Below are 15,410 nucleotides of genomic sequence, written 5' to 3' on the forward strand. Positions count from 1 at the left end.
AGATGCCATCAACCTGCAGTCTTTCATTTTCCCCCAAAGCTTCCTTGGAAGTTTTGCAGCTTCTTCTCAGCTCTTGTTGTTGGCTGGCAGTTTCCAAATTCTCTTCTGCCTCCCACGGATCTAACAGAAGTGTCAGCAGCCCTGGATGCAGTAGGTGGAGCAGCTGTGTGGCATTTTGATAGCCACTACAAAATAAATGACTTAGTGTCTTAGAAACAGCAAAGATTTCAGGTCAGCAGCCTGACTTCCAACTTTCCACAGGAAAAGCGGATGAGTTGAAGCAATAAGTGTTTCTTGGCCTACAACTTTAGTTCTGTGTCCCCACCCCCAACTTTGTTTCACCCAGGAGTGACTCAGGGAATGCAATCCACAAAAACCAACAGGCAATCAGCTGGCATCATTTGTTTAATAAAGTCTTTTCCGTTTTTAAAAAAGTTTACAAGACAGATGTGTTCCACATGATAAACAACTAGAGGCTGATCTTCCCTTGTAATAACTTAGTCCATGCAGAGAGACTGGACTGCCTAACCTGATGTTAGGCAGCAGCTAACAATTTACCAAAATATGCACAGATCTGCACACTGCAATTGAAACAGGTAGCACATGACACCACAGAGTGAGAATCAATACACAAGCCTGCTCAGAGAATTTTCAGAATTCAAGTGTAAGTTTAAGGAAAAACCCTGATTTATTCTTTAAATGGAGCTTATGTACTGAGAGTGAAATGTTCTGCTACAATCTGCCTACAGTCACCCTTTACTCAGCAGTCGCGTGAGAACGCATACACAGAAATGTCACAAGTCCTTTTCACTACTGACACTACACATTTACAACTGAATCTGATAGCATTGCTTTGGTTGGCTCAATACAGAATGACAGGTTTCTAATGTCTCAGCTCTGCTTTCCCATTTTCCATCCTTTTCTCAAGTCGTTGAGGAGTGTTGCTGAGGTGAATGTTGGGTCTTTCTTCAATAATTCAGTGTAGCTTTTGTGTAAGAAACTGTGGAAGGCAAACAAACAGGAACATTACTGTATGTAGAGCAGAAATACAGCAGGATTCCTTCAAATCCCGTAGAGAAAAGAATCTTACTGTCACAGGATGTGACAATGTTAACACAATGACAACTAATGTTAGGTTAACTCTATACCACACTTTAGAAATGTTCATCTCCTTGGAAATCCATGTTATTGGAAAGACTGGATGGATCAAAGCACTCCAGAAGGCCTGCAAACCCTCTAAAATATTTTGATTTCAACACAACCCAGAGGAAGTCAGTAGGAAACCTTGTATAGAACTGAAATCATTATCCAGTGTCTGACCACCTGGGAAATTCATGGATTTAAAAAAGAAAAAAAAAGTAAGGAACTTTGTGAGCAATGAATTATGCTGAATTATATAAATCACGGCCAGACTAAACTCTAGGGACTGGAAAATGAGAGAAAGGTTAAACCTTAATTTTGCAAAGCTGTTAATAACTAAACTGCACAGCCAGCTCAGGGCTTCAGTGTGCAGATGAGGATAATAAGACTTTCTTGAGAGCTTTGAAAAGTCAAAATCAGCATTGTGGCTTTTCGGGGGCAGGTAGAGGGAGGGAAGGTAATGAAAGCTGTGGCCTGAAGGCTTAAAGCTGAGTGGAAGAGTATGATAAACACATATCTACATAGGCAGATAATCCATGACAAAGGACTCAGGTCTAATTCACTGATGTCTAGGCACGTCCTGCAGGTCAAGTGCCTGAAGAGAGAGAAGTTATCCTACTGCTGAGGCAAGCTTGGCTCTCAATGCCTGCCCTAATGTCCTTATTAGATAGTGAAGGTCTATGAAACAGCCTGTGACAAACGCATCCTGGGAAAAACAAACTGAGGAGGGGAAGGTAAGAACCATGAAACGAAGCTGCAGTTCTGCCCTGTCTCCAGCTTCTGAGCTGTTTTTCAGCTCCATTGCTGGGGACTGTGCTGTATTTGGGCTGTTCCAGAGTGAGGTCCCTGCTAGGTGAGGACAGACAGAAATACAACCCCGTATCTCTGTGTATCTAAAGAACACATGGCAGCATTCTGAGTTAAGTTACTGATTTATTACCAGATCAAACCTTCAGATTTCTTGAGTCAACATGGAAACAGTCACGACTAGGCCAGACCCACAACTCCAACCAAGCACATAGCTGGGAAGAGGTTTTCACCCACCCCATTCTGGTGGGCAACTGCAGATGGGAGCAGAGGTTGTAAAATTTATAAAACCAGCAAGATTATAAAATTTCACCTTCTAGCACTTCTAATGCCAGTCTCTGCATGTGCTGCTTCAGTAAAACAGGCAGGGGGCCAAGCATTACAGAGGAGGGGAGAAGCCAAACCTGAGGGCTGCCTTGGATGAGCTAAGGCTCTCTTTCCGAGGACACATCTCCTTCTGCTCCACTGCTGGCACTGGGATCATCCTTGTTTCGGGGGGCGTTTCTTTCTCTGCTTGACTCAGAGGGCACCTTGGTTCTGGTCTTCTCTTTTCTTTGTTGCTGTTTTTCAAGTTTTGTCAGCTATTCACAAAGTAAGGAAAAAATACATCATGTAATAAAACAATTTCAGAAGTATATTGCTATAAAATTGTGAATTTGAGTGTTTGTATAAAACTTGCAACTTAGATTCACAACACCAATACATGTATCAACAAAAAAAAAAAGAAAAAAAAAAGATGAAGGCTGATATTTTCAAAAATTTAGAAGACAGTGAATTATCACCGTAAGATAACATGATCACCCCAAGTATAAAAGAAAAGTGATTTATTTATATTCATCTAGCACAAGGAATAAAAAAAATACATTCAGATTGACTAATCCAAATGTATTTTTACTAATTACATTGCAAATGACTTATGAAGTTCGGATTACCAATTACAAACACAGACAATTGCTCAGACAAAATGAGCTCTTTCACTGTCACATCCAATGACATAAAAGAGCTATTCATGTGCAAGTATTTGTCTAATCTCTTCCCACTAACATCACATTAAACACTGCAGGATGGTTCAGTTATCTCTTCTTGCTAAAGTTGAAAGCACAAAATACAAAAACTACTCCATCCCTAAGCCTTAGTTCCCATGCTACAAACAGATTTTTGACAGCAAAAAAAAAAATGCAATGGGCAGGGAATAGGAAAGAAAACAACAATTTAAATTGGCTCTTCCTCATCACACTTTGCATGATGGATGTCTTGACCCCACCTCCTCTTGGAATGTCTAGCAGCTGAACATTGCTGAGACAGGAGTGGGAGATATATTCGTTCTTTTCTGTATCTTTTCTGTCTCTTTCTTCTTCTAATTCCCTCTCCTCCAAGTTTTGGACGGGTTTGTAGTTTGCAAATTTGAACGGGTTAAGTCAATGTTTTGTGAAATGTTTTGTGTTAATTGGATGTTGCTCTAAATTTTTGCCAAAGTTGTCTGATTTTCTGAAGGTTTCCAGTGAAGTTTTTGTTGTTTTGGCCTCTTGATAATATATCCTGTTGGAATTTCTCCCTTGTGTCTAACTCAGGGAACATGAAAAAATCCTAAGCCCTTTTAAGAGGGTCGTCAAGGGAGTTTCAGGCCTTACACTGCCAGACAAAGTTTAAAAAACAGTATCCTTCCCTGTCTTCAGCCCATGCTGTGGCCACCAGGAAGGTATTGTCAGAAGGGTAAAGCAGGCAGCCTTGAAGTGTGAAGGCAAAACCCTTAAACAAGCCAATATTCCCCAAGAAAGAAACGAAACCTTGCAGAATCCTGCACACCTTGGTAATTTCTTGGGAGCACGCAGGGGAGCAGTTCTCACTCCAAAAACAGAGCTGCTGCTGCTGCTGCTGCTAATTATGCATGGTTTGGCCTGAGAACTTCTTTGGCTTAAACTGTGAGGGTACAGAAAGAAACACTAGAAACAGAAGTAGATTTTTCAGGGGCTAAAGCATGACACAAGAATCCAGAACAGAATTTGAAAGTAAAAACAAAACCAACTTCAAACCAAGCTATTTAAGGCAACATAGGACACTTGTATCTGCTCATTTCATAGTTGGATGACTTGTTGAAAAGGATGATGTGAGGGACAGTATCAAAAGCTTTACATAATCTAGAAAAAACAAATCCACCACTTTCCCCTCCTCCACTTGGCAGGTGACCTTATTGGAAAAGAGTATTAAATCAGTTAGAGAGGACTTTCCCTTTTGAATCCCTGTGCCTTTCAGCAGCACCCAAAATTATCTTCTTTACAATTTTTCCAGGCACTGAGGTTAGATTTTCAGGCTTGTAGTCTCCTGGTTCTTCCCTCATGCCCTTTTTATAAACTGCAGTAACAATTTCACCAAGGCTAAGTGAAGCATTATACAAATAAGGCTGATGTAGCCTTGCTGAAGCACAACAATCCCTTCCCCTTTTCTTTCAACCTAGAAAAGCTGGCCACTGCTGTGTTTAGCACATGAGGAAGCCTCATCACTGCATTTGCTTTTCAGCACAGCTTGTGTTGTTCCTCAGCAGAGGTAACTCACTCTCCTATCCACTCCAGACTTAAATCTGGGATTGAATTTCCAAATTCCACTATTCTTTGTTTCTCCTAAACTTTCCTAATTGTTTCCACTATTCCTTATTTCTTGTTTCTTGGCACCTCTCCACTTCTATCCAGTCATCCACATGGAAAAGCTCCCACATGGCAAGAAACCTCACTAAAGGCAGGGGGGTGCTCCAGACTTATTAAAAATATTGCTAATGAGTCATGATTAAACAACAGCTTTAATGAGGAGGAGGAATAAAATGTGAAAAGTTGTTTTGCATTACACACACACAACCTTTCCCAGGACAGCAGGCAGCCATCAACAGGCCAGGGAACTGAGAAAACAATGCAAATTATTTGACTGTTCAAAGGCTGCACAGGAAGGACAAGGTCCTTGTACCTAATGGAAGCTGTACTGCTTCACAACAGGAATGTTACAAATTTGCAGAGGATACACATCATCCTTTCCAGACAGACCTTAGGGGTCACTTACTTGTTTAGGATCAACAGTGGCTGCTGGGGACTCCAGTTCTATTGTTACAGGACCATCATTCTGGATGTGGACCTGCATGTAGGCACCAAACTTGCCATCTGAAAAGGGAAGAGACAACAAGTGCTCAGGGCCCTTGGGAGGATAACACACACCAAAATTTTTACCAACTCTGATACCAAAAAGAAATAAAAAATACATAAAAGGGCAGGCAACTACTGAACTACAGAAAGATACTAAGAAAAAATCAGTGTATGTGCACCCAAGTATTTTGTAGCTTGACACTCAAAGAGGATAAAATACACAGCTAAGCAGAGAAACATGCACAAGACAAACCAAGTCTACAGGTAATCACAGTGTCCACAGCTCAGCATAGGCAGGATAGCTCTCACTGGCAGCAGATGACATTTTAAAGGACATAACAGATCAGCCTAGGGATCCAGTAGATGTTTTGAAGAAACTTTATATTTAGGCAAAAGGTAAGAAGACCTGGAGCCTACTCTGAAGCATTTGACAATTGAGTATTACAGAGCAGGGGACACTGGAGTGCAGCTCAGTCCCAGTCTGCTACAGCCATTTCTACATTGCTGCTTGTAACTCAGGCTGGTCTTTGAGAATTAGATGTAACCTACATCCTGTGACCACAAACCCCAGTCAAAACTAATAAACAAAGAGTATTATCTTAAACTTTATTAGTGGGAGCACAACTTTTCAAATTGCTCTCTACACTCATTACATCCCTCTGCTGTACTTCACTTACAAAAAAAAAAGGGTTGGTCTTTTCCATTTCCCATTCATACGTATGGATCTAAAAACAAGTAAACTCCACAAGCCCTTTTTTCCAGAGGCTGATAAAGTGGTCAAATAAACCCCCACCTTTACCAGAACACTCAAAGTACTCCCATGTCATAAGCACTTTCTGTCTTGCTTTGGCATCAGAACTACTGTCCAGGAACATCCTTCTATAACAGCTCCCTCCCAGTCTCCTCACACATTTAAATTTCTAGTTACTACTCTTCATCTTTCCCGACTTTAAGACTTCTGGATGGATCAATTCATCTTGCAACAACTTCTGCAATAAAATGGGATCCTAGAAGTATTACTAAAGTGACAAGTTCATTCTGCTGGACACCCACCTCTCCAAACTACTTGCCTCTAAAAACCCAGCATGCATGCCTTCCTCTGATGAAAGACCTTCACCTGACACTAGTCAGAGAAGCCACATCTGAACCATAAGGACTTGAAAAAGAGTTATCACTTACTTCCAGAATACTTTTGTACATATTTCAGGCCTTATGACCTAGAAATTTCACATTGGTTTTATACTTCTAGGCTTGTCTACTTGGAAAGTTATTCTTAATTAAACTTATGTGAATACTGTTGCTCCAGATAAGAGCACTTATTTTGAAGTGACAACGCTCATGAAGGGCATTCATCAGGGAGAATAAGTGTGCTTTCAACTTGTACCAAACTTTAATCCGAGTTAAACTCTTCCTTGTGGAACAATCCTCTCGTATCTACTTAGATATTATTACTAAGGGAATAAGACATTTCACACTCCTTACCATCTTGATCTTTACTACCTCAGAAGACTAAATCCATACTCAAGACAGAGAGCAAAGGCCCTGAAACATAAGGAGGAGCCTTGGTATGTCTGGTATTAGCTTGCACAAGAGTGCTCAGGCCTGAAGTCACCAGCTGTGCTCTTTAGAGGGGAGTGAGATGTCTAAGAACACAAGAAAGCACAAAGCACAACAAGCAAGGACTTCTGATGCAGCCTTTTATTTCCTAGATGTGGATGCCCATGTGTTAAACTGTGCTAAACTAGGAACCATGGCTCTGAACATTCTCCAAGATTTTGTTTGTCAAGTGTCCCACTGCTCTTGCTGTGAAAGAATGGTTTGTGCCCTTCTTTGGGGAACACTTCCCACTCTTGAGCTCCTGGCCAGCAAGCTCCAGGCAGACCAAAGAGCAGACAGGAGCTGCTTGCCCAGCACCTACAACTTCCAACAGCCAAATTCTCTACTGAACACAAACAGGAACCAGAAAGTGCAAGGCTCTTAGGCGACAGGACAAGACCTCTACTGATCTGTCTTTGCCTCAGCTACACAAATTCCACTTTCAGTGATTAAATCACTCCTCTAAAATGCATTAAGCAATTTGTAGGATCCAAAGTGAAGGGCACCTACAGCAACCCAGAGAATCAAACTCTAATCTCTCAATAACTACAACTGTTGTGTGTGTACCTGTGTGTTTGTAGGGGCAATGTGAGTACAGATTTTCCAGACAGCAAAGAAGCAAAAAAAACCACTGACAAAGCAATCAGCACAGCAGAAACTTTGACCTAAGAGAATCTTAACAGACTTGGGTGCAATACACCATAACTGGCACAGCTTAATAAGAAAGCAAAATCATAAACTGACAGGTAGTTCCAGTACTGCCAGCAGTTTTAAATGTTATCTGACACAACAGCACTCTTGGGTTTCCAAATCTGCGCTTTTAGCACAGAAAAAGCAGAAGTGGAAGCTCATTTTGCAGAAAGCACTGGCAAAAAAGTGCCAAAATAAGAGTACTTAACATTCATTTCAGGTACACAACTGCTATTCACTGAGAGAAGGAATTCAAAAAGCTGCAGTCAGAATATAAACCAATTTAAGGGGTACCAAAAATGCATTCCTTATCAGGAACAAATGTTGGAAGAACATATCAAGCTAGAAAAGCTTGAAAAATGGGCATTTTTGGACACATGGACACATGTGTACATTTCACTGTGCCTCCTTGGAAAGCACTGGAATAATTACTCCAACCTAGAGTCAATATGAAAATTAGCCTCAAAATCTTTCCCCAGGTATTAGTTTTATGTCTTTTTTTACTTTTTTACTCATAAGGAAAGCAAGGTAAACCATTATCTATTAAAAGATACAATTTTAAAAACAGTCCTTTCTAGAAACTTGCCTTCTGTCAAATGTAGCAAAATGTCAATCTGAATATGAAAATGGAAAGAAAGCACTAAGAAAACCAAACAGAAAAGACTGAGTGGACAGAGCACAAATGCACAGGGAAGCCAGGCATTTTCTGGTAAAGAGAAAACTGTTCCACACATGACACAGAGTTGAGGAAAGAGAGTCTAAATCAGAAGCTGTTCTCAAGTAGCACATTACACCTCCCACTGTAACAATTCCATTTAACGGGATGTAGAAGTGACAGATGGAACGGTGCTGCCCATCACCTTACTCAACACACTTCTCAGAAAAATGCTCTTCTTGGGTTTATCTATCTATATAGCACAAAACATCCAGCCTCTGAGGGAGCCTGACCTCAGAGCTTGTTCTCATGGCTGTAGCCTCTCTGGTCTGCTCATGTTGTGCAGCCAAAAGGAATACTAGAATATCTACATGTCATCCAGAAAAGGGCCAGGAAATGGCTTGGCTAGAGGAAGACTGGAGTGATCACACTGACAGGTTCTAGTGAAAATATTGTTAACATCTCTTCAGCTACAGAAAAATACAGAATAAAGAAAGCAACAATCAGGAAGGAACGCACACAAAAAATGTCCACTGGTCACAGCAAGGACCTTACCAACCTTCTGTCCTTACCTTTAATAAGCTCTGGTTTGTAGGCTTTTCTTAGCTGCTCTAGGAAGTTGTTATAAAAAGACTCTGCCTGCTCCGTGGGCATTGCCATGTGATAGTCAGGCTTGTTTCCCTTCAGGATGCACTGGAGAGTAAATTGGCTCACACACAACACTTCATACTGTTTATCCATCACACTTTTGGACCAGTGCTTCCCACTTTCATCTTCAAAGACTCGCAAGTTCAAGATCTTTCGAACCCTAGGAGGAGGAGAAGATCATTCCTAAATTGTCCCAGGTAGGATCAACAGATACCATACAGAATGAGATAACAGATGGGTATTCAGACTGCCTCCACATAACAATATATTCATCTGTACCTTCATTCCCAGCCATGGGAATCTCAGCACATTAGGCAGAGTCTTAACCAAGAGAGCCCTTATACAGCTACACAATGGTGACTGGTCATTAATCCACACCACCATTTTAGAGTGAGGTACCAGGACAAAATAACTGCATGTTACACACCAACATAAAGAGGGCACAGGAAGTAAGAAAGCTCACTCTTTACTATCTGCTTTTATGTGTCACAATATTATTTAACGTGTGAACAGCTTTGGGTATTTTAATCCTCCCACTGTACCGAGAAATCACACTCAGTACAAAATGAGATCATCCTAAACAGTATTGAAAACTGCAGTGTTTTGTTTCCAATCATGATTCACATATACTCTTCCTGCTTTGTCATTTCCTAGCACTATTCCCAAACCAGGCCCCACAAGCCAGATGACAACACTTTTTCATCAGGATGAGAGGAGGAATCCAAGGAACAGGGTAGAACTGTAGCTGGCAGCAAAATGGTTTGAATTTTGGGCCAATTTTCTAGAGATAGGGCAGAACTGACTGGCTCATGACAACAAGGGGACCTTCACAAGTGGATCCTGAAAAGTAGCAGGCAGCTGCAATCCAGTCCATGTCAGGACTTTGACTGATTACAGGACTGCATCCAAGCCACTCTCCTGTCTTTGGTTTCTTCTTCTGGCTTCTCCATACCTGCAGCTTCAAGGGAGCCTATCAAATGCAAAGGGTTTCAACTGCAGTCATCAGCCAGGCATTTTGCACTGCACCAGAGGTGAGGCAGTCAGTGTAAGAAAAGGCTGAGACCTTGTTATGGTCTAGCTTAAGGGCTTTGCCATCACTAAGGTACAGTTACAAGAACATCCTTGCCAATTTCTGTGTGTTGACAGCAAACAGAATTAATTCCTGAATGAAGTGGATTGTTGAATGCATCCACTGGAAGGCCCCAGCAGAAGGTTTAAATCATCATCATCATGCTCTGTTTTCTTCACAGAGATGTTTGTTGTTTCATTTACAGGATTACTAAAGTTTCCTTTAATAGGACCTAAAAAGCCAGGTTAAGCTGCTTTCTCTCACTCCTTTTGCCCAATGCTTGCTTCCTTCCCTTCCTGTGTCAGCCATCCCAAAAACCTGGTGCTGAGAGGACAGTAGCTACAGATCTCCTGCCTGCAAAATTCAGAAGCATCTTCCACATCCACCAAGGTAGGGGTGGGAAGTGATGGCAGAGCATATGTTACACACAGGGAGGCAAACAGTGAGGCAAACCAGTGGAGCATGTGAAAATAAAAATCCCTTCTTCTTAACATCAGTTAGCTCCATTACCTGATTCTTTTTTGCCTTTGCAAGGACTGAGGTCAGCCCTAGAACAATAACCAGTGCAAAAGAGACAGAAGAAGTCCTGGAGAGCTCTCTCTCTTGCATGTGTTTGCTGCCTGAATCCTGCTGTTCTGTGGCCATGGAACAGATGGCCAGAGCCAGTCCCTCAGGCTGCCAAAACTGATTCCTTTTTGCAGACAAGCAACTGACAAGACTACCCAACCTTTAGGAAGAAAAAAATTCATGTGCAAGCTAAAAGGAAAGTCTGAGGATTTTCATAAATCCCATCCTTGAAGGATGGATTTCTTTTTGACTCAAAAAAGACAGACACCTAAAAGAGTCGGCTCCTGATAAAACACACACAGCAGAAAATGGGAACAGATTTTTCTCAATGGAACACGAAGAGAAAACTCTAAGAAACCTATATTTAAGGTAAAATCTGAAGAGGAACTAACAGGCAAACCTGAATTTCCCAATAGGAAGAGTTGATCTGTTTGGCTACTGCACAGGTATCAGCAATGCACAAATGGAAGAGTACAAGGCAAAAGGAAGGGAGTGACTTACATGTGCTCCAGCTCTCTTTGTGTATCTTCCAAAGAAATGCCCAGCAGCACACAGAGGCCTCGTCCTATGGAACTAATTTGTTCACCACCCACTGGAGAAAGGAAAGATGGATAAGAAAAATAAGGCTAAATGTACTGTCATGTTTTATGGCACAAGTTAGGACTGGTTTCAGCTGTCCAACCACTAAAGAAAACAGCATTCCAAACCCTGTTTCTTCTGTCTTAAGTTTGTAGATTTGAAAGATCACACAGAAGCATTCTTTCAAAAGCTTTCCAATGCTACCACTTCTTTATGAGATTGGGTTACTTACTCCAGCATTTAAAAACACTGTATAAAGATTTTTATACTACAATTGGATCAGTTGTCCTAAACAGAAAGGTGGTAAAACTGTCCCCAAACCTTGAAAAATTATCCACCTGGTTGATGCCACTAAGTGCACTCAATTTCTCTATTCTACCAATCCCTTCATACTTTGCATTGCTTTTAATGATAAGAATCTGATAAGAATACTCATAGACTTTTTGAAACACGACTTTCAGTAACCTGCAAATTCTACCCTCCTAACTGGGAAAACAACCCCTTTAATGACATTTACAATAAACTGCAAACTATCATAGATCTGTTGTGTTTTCCAAAGCAAATTCTTAAATTATCTTAATTTAATTAAGTTATCTTAATGTGGTTGACCCTGAGATCACTGTAGTAAGAATAAATGCGATCTTAAAACTGAGATAAGCACCAGTTACCCAGCTGTTAAAACTGCCTCCAGGCTCATGACTGGGACAAAAAGCTCCAAACATCCCACAAAATGAAGGGAGATGAGGCCTCCAGTGAAAGCTGAAAGTATCTGTGCACTAGTGGCTGGACCAGGGTGAGTCCTTCAGTCCAGAAATTTATTCTGCTAAGTACAGCACCGTCTCCCAAACTCTTCAACAGCCAGAAACAATAGCTTAAATTCCCCCCAGAAAAGTGGTACTAAGACAGTAAGAAGCCCAGTGCTGACAGGGTGTGACCAGCTGTGGCCACAGTCCCAGCTGTGCGCAAAAGCTGTGTTCTCACAGGTACGCTCTGCCAGTGCTGACACACAGACAGAGGCTGTTTGATAACTTGAAGGCCACCCTGCTGCACACCGAAGATTCCCACAGCAAGCACTCACTGCCTTATGGGCAAACTTCTTGGAGATCTGAAGCACCCTAGAGCACAGAAGGTCCAAAGCAGTGCAATAGCAGGGACGTTCCATCAGGACACACCGCTCCTATCGGAACCGGGGCTTCACCCAGGCGGGCAATGCCTGGTGGCAGCTGGGACAGCACCACTGACACGCAGAAGCAGTGCAAAAAGATGACCCAGGCTGCACTGCCTGAGATGCACTGAGGCGACTGCGACTGTGACTAGTGCCAGCGCATGCAAGCCACGGGAGAGGGACACTGGAATGGCACTGCCACCACACGCACAACAATGCACGGCCGTGACCAGGGCAGCCCCACTGACACAGCACCGAGGCTGCCAGAGCCCAACAAGCGTCTGGACAATGCTCTCCGGCACATGCTGCGACTCTTGGGGATGTCCTGCGCAGGGCTAAGAGTTGGACTCCATGATCCTTGTGGGTCCCTTCCAACTCGGAATACTCTGTGATTCCGTGAACACAAGCGAAGCAAGATGACTGCGACTGTGCTGCCAACACAAAGGCGCTCCAGGAGGCGATGGCAGCGTGACTGCCAGCCCACGCCTGCCAGGCAAGGCTGCACACAGAGCCCGCAAACGCCCCACACGCACCCCGCGGGGGCCGGGCCCACGGGGGAGCCGCAAGTGAGCCGACCCACGCCAAACCCATGCGGGGGAACAAGGGGAGGGGAGCGCCCGCACACGCCCGCGCACACACACACACACACACACACACACACATAGACGCCCCCGGTCCCCGCAGCTCGGCGCTCGGGACACACTGACCTGTGACGCTGGCCTGGGCCACCCGCTGCACGATCGCCTTCATGGCGCAGCGCAGCGCGGCCGGCGCCGAGCGGGGACAGCGGCGGCACCCGGCAGGGGCGGCCGCTCCGCCGCGCCCCGCGTGCAGCGCCCCCTGGCGCACGGGAGGTACCGCCGCAACCCCGGCACCGGCGCTGCAGGGAATTCTGTAGGAGAGGGACAGGTGTGTCCAGATGTTTGGGCTTCCTCTTACTGCCTATAGGCATTTGGGCGGATGTTTACGAAAAAGGAGAATATGCACGTAAGCAGAGCGGCATCCGCTATAGGGACACATTAGGGTGGCTATAAAAATTAGTCACTGGGAAAGGAGGTGCTGGCTGTAAGGACGTGAGGAGTCCATGTGGAATGGTGGGTCTGTAGGTGCACGGGCTGAGTGGGGCTTGGGCTGTAAAAGCTCCCAAAGAATCAAAGGTGTAGACTGGAAGGGCAGGGACACTTTGCACTAGGCCAGGTTACTCAAGGTCTTATCCAAAAACTGGCCTTGAACACTTCTACAGCTGGGGTATCCAAACTCTCCCCAGACAACCTGCTCCAGTCCCTCACGACTCTCACAGTCAAGAATTTCTTCCTAATACTCAACCTAAATTTCTTTTTACTTGTATCAATTCCCCCTTGCCATATCACCTCAGTTCCTGACAAAGAGCCCCTCCCCCTATAGCATCCCTGCAAGGCCCCCTTCAGAAACTGGAAGCTGTGGTGTGTGAGGGCAGAGGAGATGGAGACAGCTTTCCATACAGCAACATGGGAAACCTTAGAGACCCATGAGGGGCAGGGCAAGACGTGCCCTAAAAAGGCTGGAGAGAGAGCCCAAATAGAAACAGGGAAAGTGATGTCCATACAGACTAGGGAAATCCCTAAAGAATGAACATTAGTTCTGGCCACAGAGCTGAGGGACAGTACGTGTGCAAGGATCAGGAAAACCCCTAAAGCAGCAAGAGCCTGGAGCAGAACATTCAGTCAGCTTTTAGCCTACAGAAACATTTCCACACTTGTAACTCATCTCTTGTGAGCTTTTATTTCAAGGACCATTATGAACTCTCATACCCAAAACATCAAATTACATTACTTCCCATTTACTAATCATTCCCAAAGTATCCATTTCAGAGCTGCCAGCTGAGGAGCCATCCCAGGTACATCTTGGATCATCCAGATACATCCTGCACACCAGTTGGGAAAGCAACTTCACACCAGCTGGGCAGAGCTGCTGTTTCAGCAATGCAAGGGACAGTTTCCCAGCAGTGGTCCGGTGCCAGGCACTGGGATGATGTTCTCAGAGGTCCAGCACAATGTTCCGAGCTTCTGAACAGCTCATTTTTCGGAAGGAGGGCCGTCATTAGGAACAAAGAATGATACCACACGCCTCAGCAGTCGCGTAAGAGGAGGCTGAACCTCTTTGTATGTTATTTCTGTTGTCACTGTCAATCCAAAAGGATACTCCTTAGTGTGTACTTCTTTGCGGGTCCCTTGGTTTGCATCAGAATCATTTTCATTCTCTAAAGAATAGAAAGGATGGTAAGGGGCAGAGGGGGGAAGAGACAAAAAAGAGCACAGCAATAAAAATGCTTTATCCCTTTATCATGGCAGTCACATGGGCATTCTGTATTCTTTTTCATTTTTTTTGCATTCTAAGGACCAAACAGCAAAGATCTGTTAACTGTAGCCAGAAAAATGTTATTTACTGAGGAAGGTCAGATACCTGCACTGGTATTGGACAATTATCAATACCACAGTAGCATTAACAGACTTCCCAAGCTATCCACATTAAAGCTAGCCCAAGCAGCCCAGTGCAAACACCTATTAATTCCACTACCTGACCACCCTCTCAGTCAAGAAATGCTCCCTTATGTCCAACCTAATCCTCCCCCTGCACAGCTTTGAGCTATTACCACAGCAAATTGAGCAAATTTGAGCTATTACCACAGCAATTACCACAAATAAAAGCAACAGGTCGGGAAGAGTCTAGTCCCCATTCCTGTGACTTTAGAGATAAAGCACGAGCTTCTCCCACCAACACGGGATTTATCTTCCTTCAGGAGGGACTGCCGGGGGCGGGCCAGGAGGACACTTGGGTCACTCAGCCGGCCCGAGCGGAGCAGCCCGAAGCGCCCCGCGGGGCGGGCGGACAACACCCAGCGTTACCTCCCCCGGCCGGGGAAAGGGGTGCGACCGGGCCTGAGGGGATCCCGGCGCCGGCCCCGGCAGCCCGGAGAGCCCAGAGCGCGCCCGCGGCCGAGCTCTCCCTCACTCACGCAAACCCCGCCCCGGACACGACGCGTGCCCACCCGGGCCCTCCCTCAGCGAAAGCGCGGTCGCGTCCCTCCCTCCGCAGGGCCCGGAGGTGACCGCAGGCCCCGCTGCCGGTACCGGTGCTGCCTTTGTCCCGCTGGCTGTGGTAGATGAGGGCGCCCAGCGTGGTCCAGCCGCCCAGGGAGTACAGAAGCGCGGCCCTCGCGTTCCACACGGCCGCGCGCGCCGGCTTCATGGCAGCCCGCGCGGAGCGCCCCGCCCACAACCGGGCACGCGCGGGGAGGCGGGGAAAAGGCGCCAAGACCCGCCCATGGCACCAACAGAGGGATTTGGGGACAACACTTAAAGAGCGCTGCTCCTACCCGGTTTTGTT

General features: G+C 44.8%; 2 protein-coding genes across 5 annotated transcripts; both read right to left on the bottom strand.

Moving 5' to 3' along the window:
- Nucleotides 1-387: 387 nt before the first annotated feature.
- DTD1 (D-aminoacyl-tRNA deacylase 1) lies at nt 388-12,828 on the bottom strand. Of its 2 annotated transcripts, none has more exons than XM_062489371.1 (6): nt 12,752-12,828; nt 10,802-10,892; nt 8,589-8,824; nt 4,996-5,093; nt 2,352-2,528; nt 388-1,000 (listed from the first exon to the last, which is right to left on the bottom strand). In XM_062489371.1, exons 1-5 carry the CDS (start codon nt 12,792-12,794, stop codon nt 2,373-2,375), a joined length of 624 nt encoding a protein of 207 aa, XP_062345355.1. In that variant the 5' UTR covers nt 12,795-12,828; the 3' UTR covers nt 388-1,000; nt 2,352-2,372. The 2 variants fall into 2 exon arrangements, with proteins under 2 accessions (XP_062345355.1, XP_062345356.1); XM_062489372.1 differs by lacking the exon at nt 12,752-12,828 and adding an exon at nt 11,958-11,990.
- Nucleotides 12,829-13,801: 973 nt separating this feature from the next.
- Nucleotides 13,802-15,272, bottom strand: SMIM26 (small integral membrane protein 26). Of its 3 annotated transcripts, none has more exons than XM_062489373.1 (2): nt 15,155-15,272; nt 13,802-14,283 (listed from the first exon to the last, which is right to left on the bottom strand). In XM_062489373.1, the coding sequence occupies exons 1-2, from the start codon at nt 15,270-15,272 to the stop codon at nt 14,099-14,101; spliced, it is 303 nt and encodes a 100-aa protein (XP_062345357.1). In that variant the 3' UTR covers nt 13,802-14,098. The 3 variants fall into 3 exon arrangements, 1 of the variants encoding a protein (XP_062345357.1); XR_009933040.1 differs by lacking the exon at nt 15,155-15,272 and adding an exon at nt 14,720-15,035 and having other exon boundaries at nt 14,149-14,283; XR_009933041.1 differs by lacking the exon at nt 15,155-15,272 and adding an exon at nt 14,708-15,035 and having other exon boundaries at nt 14,155-14,283.
- Nucleotides 15,273-15,410: the final 138 nt, after the last annotated feature.

This window comes from Cinclus cinclus, chromosome 3 (genome assembly GCF_963662255.1).
Source record: "Cinclus cinclus chromosome 3, bCinCin1.1, whole genome shotgun sequence".
Lineage (NCBI taxonomy): Eukaryota > Metazoa > Chordata > Aves > Passeriformes > Cinclidae > Cinclus > Cinclus cinclus.